Consider the following 14,040-nt stretch of genomic DNA (forward strand, 5'->3'; position numbering starts at 1 on the left):
TGTAAAAAAACGGTCGATCGGTAGGGTTTTGGTGCGTGTCACATCGTAAACCAGGCGTCCGAGCCTACAACAAGTAGATTGATTTTCTGGTGAGCTGCATGCACTGCCATGCCAGTGTCAATGTACAGATCGCGCACAATGATTATGTACACGACTCTGATCTGGATTCTGGGCTTCTCTATTTTTTGCGATTTTATCCAACCGAGATTCAGATTTCAATATGGGCCCGTGCGGATTAGGACTCGCACTAGCAGGAGTCGGGATTCCCAGCAGTTCTTCGCGAATTCGATCCACTGATTCTTGTATATCGAGACTTTCGCATTCTGCATTTTCATATTCTCTCAACATAATATTTTTGAACAATTATTCAGTCGATCGTGATCGAAGAGCTCGATCGAGGTGTGTCCTGGTGTCCGGATAAAGTTGTAAAATGTCTTCGTTTCCACTCCTGCCCGGAGATGCATCTTATGAAGTAATCTACCCCCATGGGTCTATCGATGTCCAACTACAGAAACCTAGACCACCATCAGCAGCCTATTTGGTTGTGGGAGAGTTATCACTTCTCCAAACCGAAGGCCTTGCAGAGTGCATCAGCGCAATCAATGAGAATGTGTCACCTGAGGTACTTTGCGTGCTAGTTACTTGCTTCAATGTTACATGTAGACCTTGAATACTCATCCATATTTCTCTCATGAAATCTGGATTGGACTGAAATTAGGTTTGAACTTTGAATGCATTGTCAAGGCATCACCTGGTGCGTGACAAACAATGCCGTGGCGAGTTTATTGAATTAACATTTTTGGCATTGTAAAAAGTGAGTAAAGTTTCACACCTACGTTGGCACTGGGTGTTTAGAAACGCAACCGACTTCAGGAAGTTTGGCACCTGCCAGACCACCACCGTACCAGATATACCTGGGTGGCAGATGCAGTGCCTACGGGAGTTCACAACCAAGTGCCCGGACAGGGGTGGGGGGTCCTGTTAGCTGTATCAATGCTATTCTCAACCCCAGTAGTGAGTGCCAAGTTGCCGGGGGGGGGTAGGATACAATGCGGTGATGCACGTGCGAACCACTTCCAATACATGCGGTGAGCTGGGTACTGTGTCTTTGTGAGGAGGCAGTGAAAGTAGCACATAGCACCTCGTACATGTATGATATCCCGGAACATCAAAGATATCTGAAAGATGTTGCGACATTGGCGGTGATTGGTGAAGAAAGTATCTGCTCCAAACGTCGGAGCTCGCACTTCCTGCCGACTGAGTCGTGAGTCAGTCAAAATGTCAAGTCAGTCGGCAGGAAGCGCGAGCTCCGACATTTCGAGCAGACACTTTCTTCATCAAATATATCCAGACAACAATTCGTCTGGCTGATGATGGGTACATATTAGTCAATAGTGCATTGCAAAGATGTTTCTATCAGTTTCAGTAACTCGAAGGATGTCCTAGTTAAAGATCGAGCATAGCGAGGGCCCTGAGCTGGTTTCCTTTGTGTGTGTGTGCGTGTCACCCCCTCAATGTGTCTTCTGGAAAAATAGAACCCCGGGGCTTCTATTGGCGCCTATACGGTTTTGCTGTACGTGTACTTCTAGGATGCTTCCATCGGTTTGAATAGCACGTGTGATGACCTAGTGTAAGACTGAGCACAGCCAGGGCCCTGAGCTGTCAGCTCTCTCGTAAGTCAGCTTCTTCCATAGTTGAACAATGCGGTGGTAAAGACACACGTGTTGAAATGGAGGCAAGTACATGCCTGCGCGCACACTCTCAAAGCTGCAAAATCACAATCAGTGCAGGCGTGCATTTTACCGCCATTTCACCATGTGTGTATTTGCCACCATATTGTTCAACCCCATAAGTAGTACCAAGAGTACATAATCCCCAAGAGTGTGCAACTCGACTATGGGTGCTGTCCCGACAGAATTCCAAGCTGACGTCATTTTTATGATGCATTGTGCACTGTACACGGATTATCAGACGAATCCGGAACCTGTGGTGGACCAAAGCCTATCTGATCCTGATCCTGTACAAATTATTTGCAAATCTGCGATATGTTGCTACAGGTGTCCTTGCTGAGTAAAGGCTACAGTCAATCCATGCATTTGTATCACTATGCCTTACGTTTGTATCTGCGTTTGTGCTTTCACGTATCTTAGCTCTTCAAGAGTGCAGTTGCGCAGCTATCGCCTGGCGAAAGCTTCGGAGACTCGTGCTCTGTACTGCTCAAGCTGATCACTGTGGCTGCTCTGCCCACCCTAGCAAGCCGCCACAACTCCGCTGCTCTGCCACATGCCATCAAGGCAGCAGTAGAGAAAGCACCACGTGCTACAAGCCGGATAATCATCGTAAGCTTGCTAGCATTTGATGATGCTGATTTTACATCATTTCACTTCTGCTCACTGCACAATTCTTCGGTTCGCTTTGTGCATTGAGTTGTGGAATACTACTTTGTAGTATTCAATTCCTTTATCCCTGCTGATATGTTCCTTGCTCCAAACTCCTTTCTGTGCAGTGGACATTTCACAGCAACGGCAGCTGTCTATTTCTCTCTTCTTCCTATTTGGGTGGTTATCGTACCACTTTCTTGGTGTCCAATTCGCCCCGGAGTGTAACCCATGTCCCCTATTGGAGGCAAAAAGCATGCTTCAGTATATCTGTTTGTATGAAAATAATATATGTTCGTTGTACAAGTTAATTATGCTGCATGGGCATATTGGTCCTGAATTTTTGTGGAAAAACATCGGCTCTGACCCTAGAAATATTCGGTTCTTTCCTTGTCCATTCCAACTTTCAGGTTGTGTGCAACAAGGATGGCCTGTACTCCTCAGGCTGTGCAGTTGCCCGCGCTTTCCCACGCTACTCGCAAAAGGCTGCCAGTCGGAGCGTCGAAAGCGTTGACGTTGTCTTCTTCCGCACTGACGAGGATGTTCCATCACGGGGCCTGTCTGAGGAGGATGCTTTCGCTTTCTCTGTTTCTGGACAAAGTGAGTAGGGTTTTATTATATCATTTCCCCCTCCCCATACAATGACTGCACAGAGCAATCTATGGGAATGAAAAGTGGATGAAAAAATGATTAAAAATCACTCTTCTAAACGCACTAGTCCACAGTTGGTCTTGGTGAGCAAATCACTCTGAGTTTGGCATTGTTGGGATGAAGAGATCCTCTATTGCAAGCCAGATTCCCAGATGAAAAGAAACTTTCAGAAAGGCCACGTTTATACTCTGTAGTAGCAAGAGTATGGCATGTGCTCTGGTGGCAAGCATGCGCTGAGTGTGTACAATAATCATGCTCTAGCTTCTATGATGCCAGCTGTGTCCAGTGTCCAGTGTAGATAACCTTCCATGTAGTGAGTGCAGAGCAGTATGACAGTACTGCTTTGTGTTCCCGTGGCGAGTAGAGGAGATGCTTGTGTATGCATATCATGCATATCATGAGCATGCAGGTGAATATGAGATTGTTTTTTTTCAGTGATCTTTCACATTTACTGTAATGTTTGTACTTGTATAGCATTGTACATTCATACACTGTAGTAGTGTAGTGTCTCCCACTGCCAGTTTACTGGTATGCCGTGTCATTATGACTGTGTGTGTATGTGTGTGTGTGTGTGTGTGTGTGTGTGTGTGTGTGTGTGTGTGTGTGTGTGTGTGTGTGTGTGTGTGTGTGTGTGTGTGTGTGTGTGTGTGTGTGTGTGTGTGTGTGTGTGTGTGTGTGTGTGTGTGTGTGTGTGTGTGTGTGTGTGTGTGTGTGTGTGTGTGTGTGTGTGTGTGTGTGTGTGTGTGTGTGTGTGTGTGTGTGTGTGTGTGTGTGTGTGTGTGTTAGGCATTCGCATGACGCAAAGTATCGTGGATCGGCCCTGTAATCTGATGCACACGGATGCCTTCGTAGATGTAAGTACATGTACTGAGTGCTGCATGTGTTTCAAGCTGCCAGAACTTCCAATGCAACGTGTCCTTCATACTTCAGTAGGCGCATCCGATGGTTGTACAGGACAAGCAGTTTTGATTGGTCCAGCCATACCCTAGCCTTTCGTACTTTGTGTATGATATGGAGGGTACACTAGTACACATGACCTCTCAGCAGTGAACACACGCTGGTGGCCAAAAGGTTGGTCTGGCCATGGCCAGACCAACCGGACCGGTTCCGCCGGGCCTTGTTGTCGCTGAGCGGTACAGCTTGCATGTACACGTACTACTACGAATCCTGTGCAGTTTGGCCAACTCGTCCTGGATCACTCCTATGCATGTGCTGTGAGCACATGAAAGAGAGTGAATCGAGGCAACTTTTACCCCATCTTTCTGGCTGCCAGTCCATGTACATGTATGTCACTAGTGCTTTCTATGTACCGTTGTCGCTTCAGTTGACCAGCAGTTGACTGTGTGCATCACACACCCTACCCACACCCTACCCTGATTGTACACTACAGTAGAACTCCCCTTATCCGAACATGTTGGGACCAGACTCTGCCCATACCTAGGAATTGACCGTAACTCAGAACTTACAGGAAATGCAGGCAGCCACTTTTTTATGCCTATCAATCTTTTTGGTGCCTTTTTCATTGCAAGTTCGGGTTTTGTGACTCTACAGAGGACCGTAAGGTGCTTGGATCTAAGGAGTCCAGATAAGAGCAGTAACTGTTATTACTATACTATTGATTAGTGTTGGGTTAGCACGGATTACCGTAAAAGTCCGTAAATAAGTACCTGCCCGAAAGAAATACCCCCTTCAATCTTTTGGCCCTGTCTGTTGAAGTCAAGTCAAGCCCGATAAACATACTGCCCGAAATAAGTACCGGTACGGTGCGCACGTGCAGCACGTAGCATGTACATTGACATGAAAATGACTTCTCCACTACACACAAGTCGGGTCCGAAAGTTAGTTCGTGCCCGAAAGTCAGTACCCGCCCGAAAGTTAGTACGGGTGTGGTCACTAAATTCGAAAGTAAATACGTACTTATTTACGGACTTTTACGGTAGTGTTCCTGGCATGGATTCCTGGCTTGTGGAAGCAGCATCTCTGTGCAGATAGTCTGTTTGGCCCGGATGAAGTGCATCACATCTATCCTTGCTACAACTGCCTTGTCACAGGTGTCCATGTATGTACTTGTATCTGTCAATGAATGGATCTCTCACTCCCTTTTTTTGTCTGTGTAGCTGGCTCGTGACGTTGCAAAGTTTACTGGCTGTGACATTCATGTTGTCCGTGGCCAAGAACTCGATAAACAAGGGTTTGGAGGTGAGATCCCGTGCCCATGTCCATGCAAACACTCCGCTAGTACAGTGCTAGTACAGTGCTGCTCAGTGAAATCCAGTCGTATCACTCAAGTACGCGCCTTGCGTTGCGCAGCCCTAGGCCTGCGAACACTGGGCTGCGAAAGGATGCAAGGCGCAAACTCGAGTGACGCGGCTGGATTTCATTGAGCAGGACTGTACAATATGTAGTTCGAGATTAAGGGGATGATAGCTAGTTTCTTAGCTGGTCTTCTCCGTTTGACTACATGTGTTAGTGTGAACGAGCAGTTTATCAGGTCTGCCTGCGCACTATGTCTCATGATCACACCACTGTCTGTTTCCTGATACAGGTACTGTATACTATACATGAACATTAGAATCTTCTTCATGATCGTGTGCGTGCGTATCTGTTTTGATGTCACATGAGCACGGGCCCTTTGCCCTAGCTTTCATCCATTCATTCTGTACGTTATGTGCACTTTCCTCTGGTTGCTTGTGAATGCGGACTAGGTATCTATGGTGTTGGGAAAGCAGCTGACCATCCTCCTGCGATGGTGGTACTGAGCCATCGTCCGGCTGATGCAGAACGCACCATTGCCTGGGTGGGCAAGGGTATTGTCTATGACACTGGTGGACTTTCTTTGAAGCCAAAGGTATGTCTTAGTATTTTTTGTGCAATTTGAACACATCTAGTGAAGTCATGCTGATTCAAAGCATTTTACCCCTTGGTCATAGCATTTGAAGCCGTGCTTGAGGGCAGTTTACAGTAGATGCTGACTAACAGATATTTTATCAAACCTGCATTTAACGGTCCCCAATGGTGTGCGAGAAACCAGCCTCTGGAGACAGCTGGTCTTTTTTAACAGGTTGTGTATGTATGCAGTATGAAGTATGCTGTGTGGCTTCAGAATGGCCAGTCTCCAAAGACAGGCAGCGGTCTCTTGTTATCACTTTAACTCTTGTGGAAAACGATTCCACTGAAGACAATGGATGGAGGAGCAAGGCAATTGTATCTGCAGTGTGCATGCTGGCTTGGCTTGGATATTGGGATTGGGGTGCGGCGTGTACACGTTGATCAATATTCTCTCTGTTTCCTCATTGTTCAGGGGTTCATGGCTGGAATGAAGCGAGACTGTGGTGGCGCTGCTGGCATTTTGGGTGCATTTGCCACTGCCGTCAAGCTGGTACGTTTGCTTCCATGTGCGCTTGTTATCAGTTAATGTCTGCCTATGCACTACGTACTTGTAGGCAAGTAGGCAGTGGTGTCTTTCTGTCTACTTTGTTTGACTGCTTGCTTGTGATATATATCAGCTACTATCTGTCCATCCACTCTCCATCATTCATGCGTTCTAGTATCTACTCCAAGAAAGCAGATAACATTGTTGTGATCCTTTTCTGCTGCTTCTGTCATCATGTGCACACACCAGGGCTTCAAGGACAACCTGCATTGCATCCTGTGCCTAGCTGAGAACGCCGTGTCGCCGATTGCCACACGTCCAGACGACGTACATGTGATGTACTCGGGACGGTAAGTAGAACAAAGCTGCTTGACTCAGGGTGGGAACAGCTTTAGGCTGCGTGCAGTTCATGGCAGGGTTTAACGGTTTTGTAGTGTCCTTTTCACCGACCGAAAATGTGTGCGTCCCCCTTACTCTTCTTCTAGACTCGGGATGCTAAAGACATAGCTGCTACGTTTACTGCTAAAAGAAGACCTAGAGACAGAGTGATCATGGAGCTATTCCTAGAAGTAGTTGATGTTGAGTACCTTTTGCAAACCGATTACTAATAATGCTGAAATAGGAAGATAGTGTTGAAACAAGCGTATCTATAACAAACAAGCACTACCGAGAGAGTTAACATTATTCCATTGATGTGGCAAGGATGATTTATTGTTATTATTTTAAAATTTAGAGAGAGAGAGAGAGAGAGAGAGAGAGAGAGAGAGAGAGAGAGAGAGAGAGAGAGAGAGAGAGAGCATGTAGCAAATGTGTGTGCTTTAAAACTATTTCGTGGTTCTTCTATAATTCTATGCTTGTATTTGCGATTCAATGTAGGTTCAATGAAACAGGTTCATTGAAACGATATGGATTGTATCTCAGTCAAGAGAACCGGGTTCGGAAGGCTGGTTTGGTAGTGGTGGTACACCATCTTTCTGCAGGATCAAACAGAGGCTTGGGAGCTGGCTGAGAACGTGGCTGGACAGAGTCGGTCAGCTTCAAGAGATCAGCATTCATGTGTATGAAGATCAGGGCATCAATCATTCATCTTGTGTGATAGCTGGCACCACTGTCGGTCCAAGGCAATGCCCGCAAATGAAAAGACTCGTTCAGAGGGCACTGCTGCCAACACGTACAGACTGTCCGAATCTAGACCGTTGAGCTTGACCTGGTGCTCGATACGGTCGTGAAGGCGCTTCATCAATGATGACACGGCTAGCAGTTCTGAATCGTCTTCATCATAGCCATTGTCATGATTGTCACCATTGATACAGGCTGTCTTCGGGGAAGTTAGAAGGGGAAGATACGATGACAATGTGGAGTACTTCTCCCCACCCAGATGCATTGTTACCGAATCGACTTTCTGGAGACTGGACCGCAGCTGCTTGGCAGTCTCCCAGCAGGTGGATGGTAGTTCCATCTGCTTCCTCTCCTTGTCAGACATATCAGCAAGCAGCAGTTGGAGGGGAGACTTTATCTCCACTAGCTTTGCCAACATACTTTAGGAGATGCTTGACGGTCTCCCAGCAGGTGGATGGTAGTTCCAGCTTCTTCCTCTCCTTGTCAGACATATCAGCAAGCAGCAGTTGGAGGGGAGACTACATCTCCACTAGCTTTGCCAACATGCTTTAGGAACTGTTCCACCAGGTTGAGCAGTCCTGAATTACTTTCTTCGTCAGTTCTGTGCCCAGTAGTGCCTGCTTCTCACCCAGCTGCATGGGTCTTTTATTGGTACATGGGAGGTGGATTCACCAGTCTTTGCGACTGACAGGGGTAGATCGATGTGTGCATGGTGCAACAGGTGCACAAATGGACCACGTAGCTAGCTACACGCATGCGCGGTGAACGTTGCACGAATAGATGTACACACGTGCAGCGGGGAGTCACTGCACGCCGTGCAGGCATGCAGTTAATGCCATCGCACTGCGAGTGATTTTCAACCCACAGCCGGGTCAGATGACTTGTGTACATGACTTCTTGTGATGCAGCAGCTGCACACCTTACATGTAACGCCATGGCTTTATATGCGCGGAAATACGGTAAGACTGATAACTTACGTTCTGCCATAGCTAGAGTATAGAGCACTGCTGCAAGGCCCCTGGACACGTTGTGTAGAGTATAGAGCACTGGAGCAAGGCCCCTGGACACGTTGTGTGTTTGTTTCTACAGATCTGTTGAGGTGAACAATCCCGATGCAGAAGGCAGACTTGTCTTGGCGGATGGTGTAAGTTGCGTACCGGTCGGTATAGTGCAATGCAAAAGCATGAGAATGTGAATCTGCACACAATGTCATTGCACAACGGAAAGATGCAGAAGACCACTTCTTATTTGATACTTGAGAACTTCAACTGCACCCGCAGTTAGCACTTTTTTGACTCAGCGAAATCTCGTACTGCAGCAAAGTTTAGCCAGCATGCCATATTATTATTATTATGTGTGTGTGTGCGTGGGTGTTTGTGCATGCGTGGGTGTGTGTGCGTGTGTGTGTGCATTCAGGTGCACTATGCTTCCAAGGACCTGAACGCTGACGTTGTTTTGGATATGGCAACGTTAACTGGTGCTCAGGTAAGCCTGTAGCCCCCCCCCCCCCCCCCCCGGTTAGTGCTGAATTGCTTGATAGCACTAAACAGCTATTTCTGCAATATTTTGGCATAGCAATTGCAAAAGGTGCCACATTCATACAGCATGTACTTGTGAATGCATTTCTTTGTGTTGTGTTTTCCTGATTAGGGTATCGCTACTGGCCGTTATCATGGTGCACTGCTGGCCAATAACGAAGACTGGCAGGATGCTACATGCCGTGCTGGTCGTGTCAGCGGAGACCTAGTGGTAAGGTTAACATCTGTGTGTGTGTGTGTGTGTGTGTGTGTGTGTGTGTGTGTGTGTGTGTGTGTGTGTGTGTGTGTGTGTGTTGCAGCGCCTGTCCGTGTTTCACATGAGGTGTGTGAGGTCGATTCTTGGCGTATCCCGTTCACAGTGCTGGAGGGATCACATTTCCAACGTGCAACTGTTGGAACTGTGGGGTGATCCCGAGCCTCTCAGTATCAAGGTTGCGAACCGCCGGCTGGAGTGGTTGGGCCATGTGGTCCGCATGGAGTCTGAGAGGATGCCGCGGCAGATCCTATTCGGGACAATGCTTGCTCATCGCCCGGCCCATGGTCCTCGGCGCCGCTGGAAAGACTGTGCAGTGTCCGACCTCAAGTCCCGTGATGTGTATGGTAGCTGGTATGCTACTGCACGGGAGTCTCGAGCTGAGTGGAGGGCAGTGTACACCTCGACAAACGCCGATGCATCTTCTTCACACAGCGTCCTTAGGGGTGCGGCTGCTGCTGTCAACTGTGCTGTGATTGTTCTGTAGTCCTATCTGTCTATGAAACCTACCGAAGTCTTTCTTGATCAACAGAAATCCATTTAGTCAATAGTATCTACTTCGTTTAAAATAATAAAATAATAATTATTATTATTGACGTGACCAATATCTTCAACTTTGATTCGGGTAGGCCCTCTCCTTTGGGCAGTGGCAAACTCTATACTTCTTTTCGGCAACGAAGTATATGCATCTTGAGTTAGTCGGACTTAGTCAACTTCTGTTTTGTCTTGTGTTTGCTCGTGCCTTGCCCATATGTGTGTATGTGCGTGCGTGTGCGTACCCACACATGTGTGTGTGTGTGTGTGTGTGTGTGTGTGTGTGTGTGTGTGTGTGTGTGTGTGTGTGTGTGTGTGTGTGTGCATGTGCAGTTTCCAGTTCCATTCACACCAGAACTTCACATGCCTGAGTTTTCCAGTGCCGTTGCTGATATGAAGAACTCTGTTGAGGTAAGCATACTGAGGGTTGATCCAGTGCGAAACAGAAGAGGAAAGGGAGGAAGGGAAGCACGAAAAAAACGAGTGTGTATAAGCTAGGGGAGAACTTATACACACTCGTTTTTTACGAATATGTGACGGGATCCGGGTGACAGTCTACGACGGGAGTGTCACGTACCGGTACGGCCGGTACATCAGGCGGGAGGTCAGTTGGCGCATTTCTGCTTCTTTCCACGGGTGCAATTAGAGCAAAAACACTACTTTTGTCTTCAATGTGGATTTCCAGAAATCACAGGAATGCTGAATTTTTCGTACACACTGAGTCACCGGATTCCAAATAGACCGACAGCAGAGCAGCATGTGTTCCCCCTAAAAAATAATAGAAAGCTTGTACTTGTACGCCTAGCGTACGCAGAAAGCCAGTGTGCACAAAGCGAAAGTAGTTTATGTGAGCATTACTTGTGAGTTTAACGTTACCAGGTATGATGATAACATTATAGCAAGGTGGAGGATGCATTGTAAGGAATAAGCAAGGTGGAGGACGCATCGTAAGGAATAGTGTGCTCCTGCATGACTGCAACTACAGTTGCGCTCAGTGAAATCCGGCCCAAAGTGCATATTTGGCGCCCTCAACTTGCATGGCCCTTGACGTCTTGGAAGTGGTACGAATGTGGCTGGACATGCACATGCGCACAAGTAGAGTGATGGAATCAGAACTGATACAGGGCGCCGGTTTTGCACTTCGGATTGGATTTCACCAAGCGCCACGTTAGAAGACCCAAGCCTGCCAGCCAGTCTCTGGTTGCAGATAGGAGCACGACTCCTTATAGTGTGTCATCAACCTTGTCATTATTATGCTCTCATCATAAGACCTGGTAAAGAAAAATTCGAAAATTGTGTATGAATACAAAGGTCCAGCCCAGTCTAGCGCATGCGTTGAGAACAGAAGGTGAATGCATAGGAGGTGTACAGCGTTATGTCCTGCCAGCCTATGTCGCTACTGCTGCTGCTGCTGCTTCTGCTGCTGTCTTCTTGCAAGTGTTCCTTTCAACAGCATTTGAAGTGAACAATTCCCTGGCTGTGTGTTCACCAGTCCGTTTGTTAGTCCTGTCTCTCATGCTCTGTTGCTATTAGTCAGCAATATGTATGTGATGTTGATCTTCTTGTGTGTGTTGTTTTCCAGCGTCGTGACAATGCACAGCCGTCCTGTGCAGGCCTGTTTATTCATGCTCATCTCCTGAAGGACTACACCGGTGCTTGGATTCACGTGGACATGGCTGGACCAGTACACCAGGTACTTTGTTTACTGGTGTCAGTTTTGTGTCTTGTTGTCGCATTATCTGACTGTATAAGATCTCGTTACCTTGGTGGACTGTTAATAGTCATAGCTCGTAACTTATTGGTCCTTTCTTCTTTCTTAATGGACATCAGATAATTATTATTTTATGACAGCCGACTGCAACCTGGAGAATGCTTGCTTGCCGAAGAATTGCGTCGGGCATCGGAAGCAAAACAGTTCTGCTTCATCAAAATTATGTTGAGCTGAACTCTGAACCAATTTCTTTCCATGCACATGAGCACCGAGAATAGCCATAGTAGAATGCTCTTTTTTCATTGCTTTTGAAGTTTCCACTTCACTGATCTAGCTGTCAAGGAGAGAGAGAAGGGAGATGCTGTGCTTGTTTGATTGACTACTTGTTCTTCTCTGCCCTTTGAAACACAGGGTGAAAGGGCAACTGGCTACGGTGTTGCGCTTCTTGTCTCCCTATTTGGATCCTGCACGAATAGCTCGCTCCTTCATTTCATTGCTCCAAGTCTACCGTCGACTGGAGCATCAGATGAGCCACCACGGAAGCGCCGTTGTTAAGAGTGTTAGCCAGCTCTGTATCATGTAGTGCACAGCATCACTGCTGCTGCGTTGTGTAGTTTGGACTTCAGCTTTCAGACAGTCTAGCTGTTCGGGCTCTTCATATCTACTGCTAACGGTAATGCTGGATGATTCTGTGTCGGCTTGCTGCATGTTCAATTCCGCAAGGGGATTGCATTGCATTGCTCGTGCATGCTCACGGTTGCATGCACTTACGCGTGCATGTTGTGACTTCTGATGCTTTTTTAAACTACTAGTAGGTAATGTCTTTGGGAAATTATTCTAATTGAGCACTCGCCTTCTGCTTTTTCTAGCTATCCCTACTTCTCATTGTTTTTCATTGGCATTTAGCAGTAGGCAGCTGCTTGCCCTCTGCTTTCTGGTGCTATCTTTAATTTATGCTAGGCTACTTTTAGTAGAAACACTTTCTGTAAGGCACTGGAGAGTTTAACGAATATACCTGAATCATGTGTGGGTGGGGCGCTGGATTTCTTGCCCACCCCTCCTACACACACATTTGGATTCCTTGCCCCCCCCCCCCGCACATGTCTTAGCTCTCGACTCTAGACTGGCCTTGTAAACAGTTCGCGTTTTTCAGTCCTAGCGTAAGTGTGCAACAAAGAACGCGACGGTTCACTTCGGACTGGTTCTAGCCTCGTGGTTCTCTATGGCTCCACTTATTTCAGTGTTGTGAACGCATCTCTCGAGCTGCTGCTGTGCATGCCTTGTTTAACATGAGTGTATGGCTGCATCATGAAACACTACAACTGGCTGCAGTGCTAAATGCATGCACCGATCAAGTTAGTTGCCAGAGTGTGTGCTGCCAGAGAACAGTGGGATTTAATAAGAGGGATTGGAGTTGACTTTTCAGTTTCCACACCTGCCTTAACGCTAGCTATGACGCAACACGCGTCGCATACAACTATACGTATCACCAGGTGTACTCCTGAACCCGTGGCAGACAAATCCCCTGTTGACCTTGTAGAAACTGAAGGAAACACGTGTGAGGTGTTGCCGCCCAGCACAAATGTCGTAAATCACTCATGTGAGGAGTATTGCATAGTAAAATGACATCAACTTGAAAGTCTGTCGGGACCGCACTGTCTCCGTGGGTTCCACGTGTGCAGAGTACTTTGAAATGCAACCACAACAGGAGAAGCATACGCACCATGGAATCATCAACTACCAGTATGTTTGGACGACTCCCTGATGTAGCTACATGTAGCTTTACAATCCATTCAGAAAAAGATGGACTTCTAGCTTTTGGCCATAAATGGGTCAAACTTTGAGTTTTTTTAGAATTTTTTTCTGCAATCCCCTATGGAATCCTCTTCCAATTATGTTTCTGAAGTTTTTTTGTCCAAAAAGCAAGCCATAACAAGAATAGAATTTCGGCCAGGTTTTGCCCCAACAGCACTGAATTGGGAAAAACCATAAAAATCCAGGCCGTTTGACCCCGCCTGCAAACGTGCATTGTGCGGTTCGAACCCCAGTTCAGGTACCCTTTTTGGACCCTTTTTCAAATTTCGCAGCACTGCACTGTGTACGATGAAATCACGAAAAATCGCCAAATACGGGAGCTCGCCAGAGCCAGAGCCCATCTTTTTATGAATGGACTGTAGTTGACATTGCCAGGCACACAATCAAAGTGGCACACACAGGTCTGGCTATTATGCACGCGCGCACACACACACACACACACACACACACACACACACACACACACACACACACACACACACCATGCATGCTTCATTCATTATACCGTAATGTCACGTATTATAGCCGGGCTTATTCCTCGTGTGTAGACGACAATTTCAGGGCTAGGCTTTCACATCAGGCTTCTTATCTATTCAAACCGGGTATTTCTACGCGTGTCAACACTAAAACCAGGCTTTATTATGTGCCTACAGCGTATCTTGAAAATG

At 47.0% G+C, this 14,040-nt stretch overlaps 1 protein-coding gene across 1 annotated transcript; it reads left to right on the forward strand.

Moving 5' to 3' along the window:
- Positions 1 to 353: 353 nt before the first annotated feature.
- On the forward strand, positions 354 to 12,567 carry LOC135806093 (probable aminopeptidase NPEPL1). Its single transcript, XM_065320238.1, has 14 exons — positions 354 to 622; positions 2,151 to 2,339; positions 2,789 to 2,978; positions 3,816 to 3,883; positions 5,147 to 5,228; positions 5,735 to 5,877; positions 6,331 to 6,408; positions 6,652 to 6,752; positions 8,611 to 8,665; positions 8,938 to 9,006; positions 9,172 to 9,270; positions 10,180 to 10,257; positions 11,429 to 11,539; positions 11,969 to 12,567. The coding sequence occupies exons 1-14, from the start codon at positions 431 to 433 to the stop codon at positions 12,110 to 12,112; spliced, it is 1,599 nt and encodes a 532-aa protein (XP_065176310.1). The 5' UTR covers positions 354 to 430; the 3' UTR covers positions 12,113 to 12,567.
- The last annotated feature ends 1,473 nt before the right edge of the window (positions 12,568 to 14,040 follow it).

The sequence above is a fragment of the Sycon ciliatum genome, chromosome 1 (assembly GCF_964019385.1).
Source record: "Sycon ciliatum chromosome 1, ocSycCili1.1, whole genome shotgun sequence".
NCBI classification, from domain to species: Eukaryota; Metazoa; Porifera; class Calcarea; order Leucosolenida; family Sycettidae; genus Sycon; species Sycon ciliatum.

Excerpts from the sequence above, each read along its gene's own strand:
- LOC135806093 (XM_065320238.1), top strand. The coding sequence starts at position 431 with ATGTCTTCGTTTCCACTCCTGCCCGGAGATGCATCTTATGAAGTAATC. Across the intron at positions 9,271-10,179 it reads GTGTCAGCGGAGACCTAGTG|TTTCCAGTTCCATTCACACC; the intron begins GTAAGGTTAACA and ends GTGCATGTGCAG. Across the intron at positions 11,540-11,968 it reads TGGCTGGACCAGTACACCAG|GGTGAAAGGGCAACTGGCTA; the intron begins GTACTTTGTTTA and ends TTTGAAACACAG.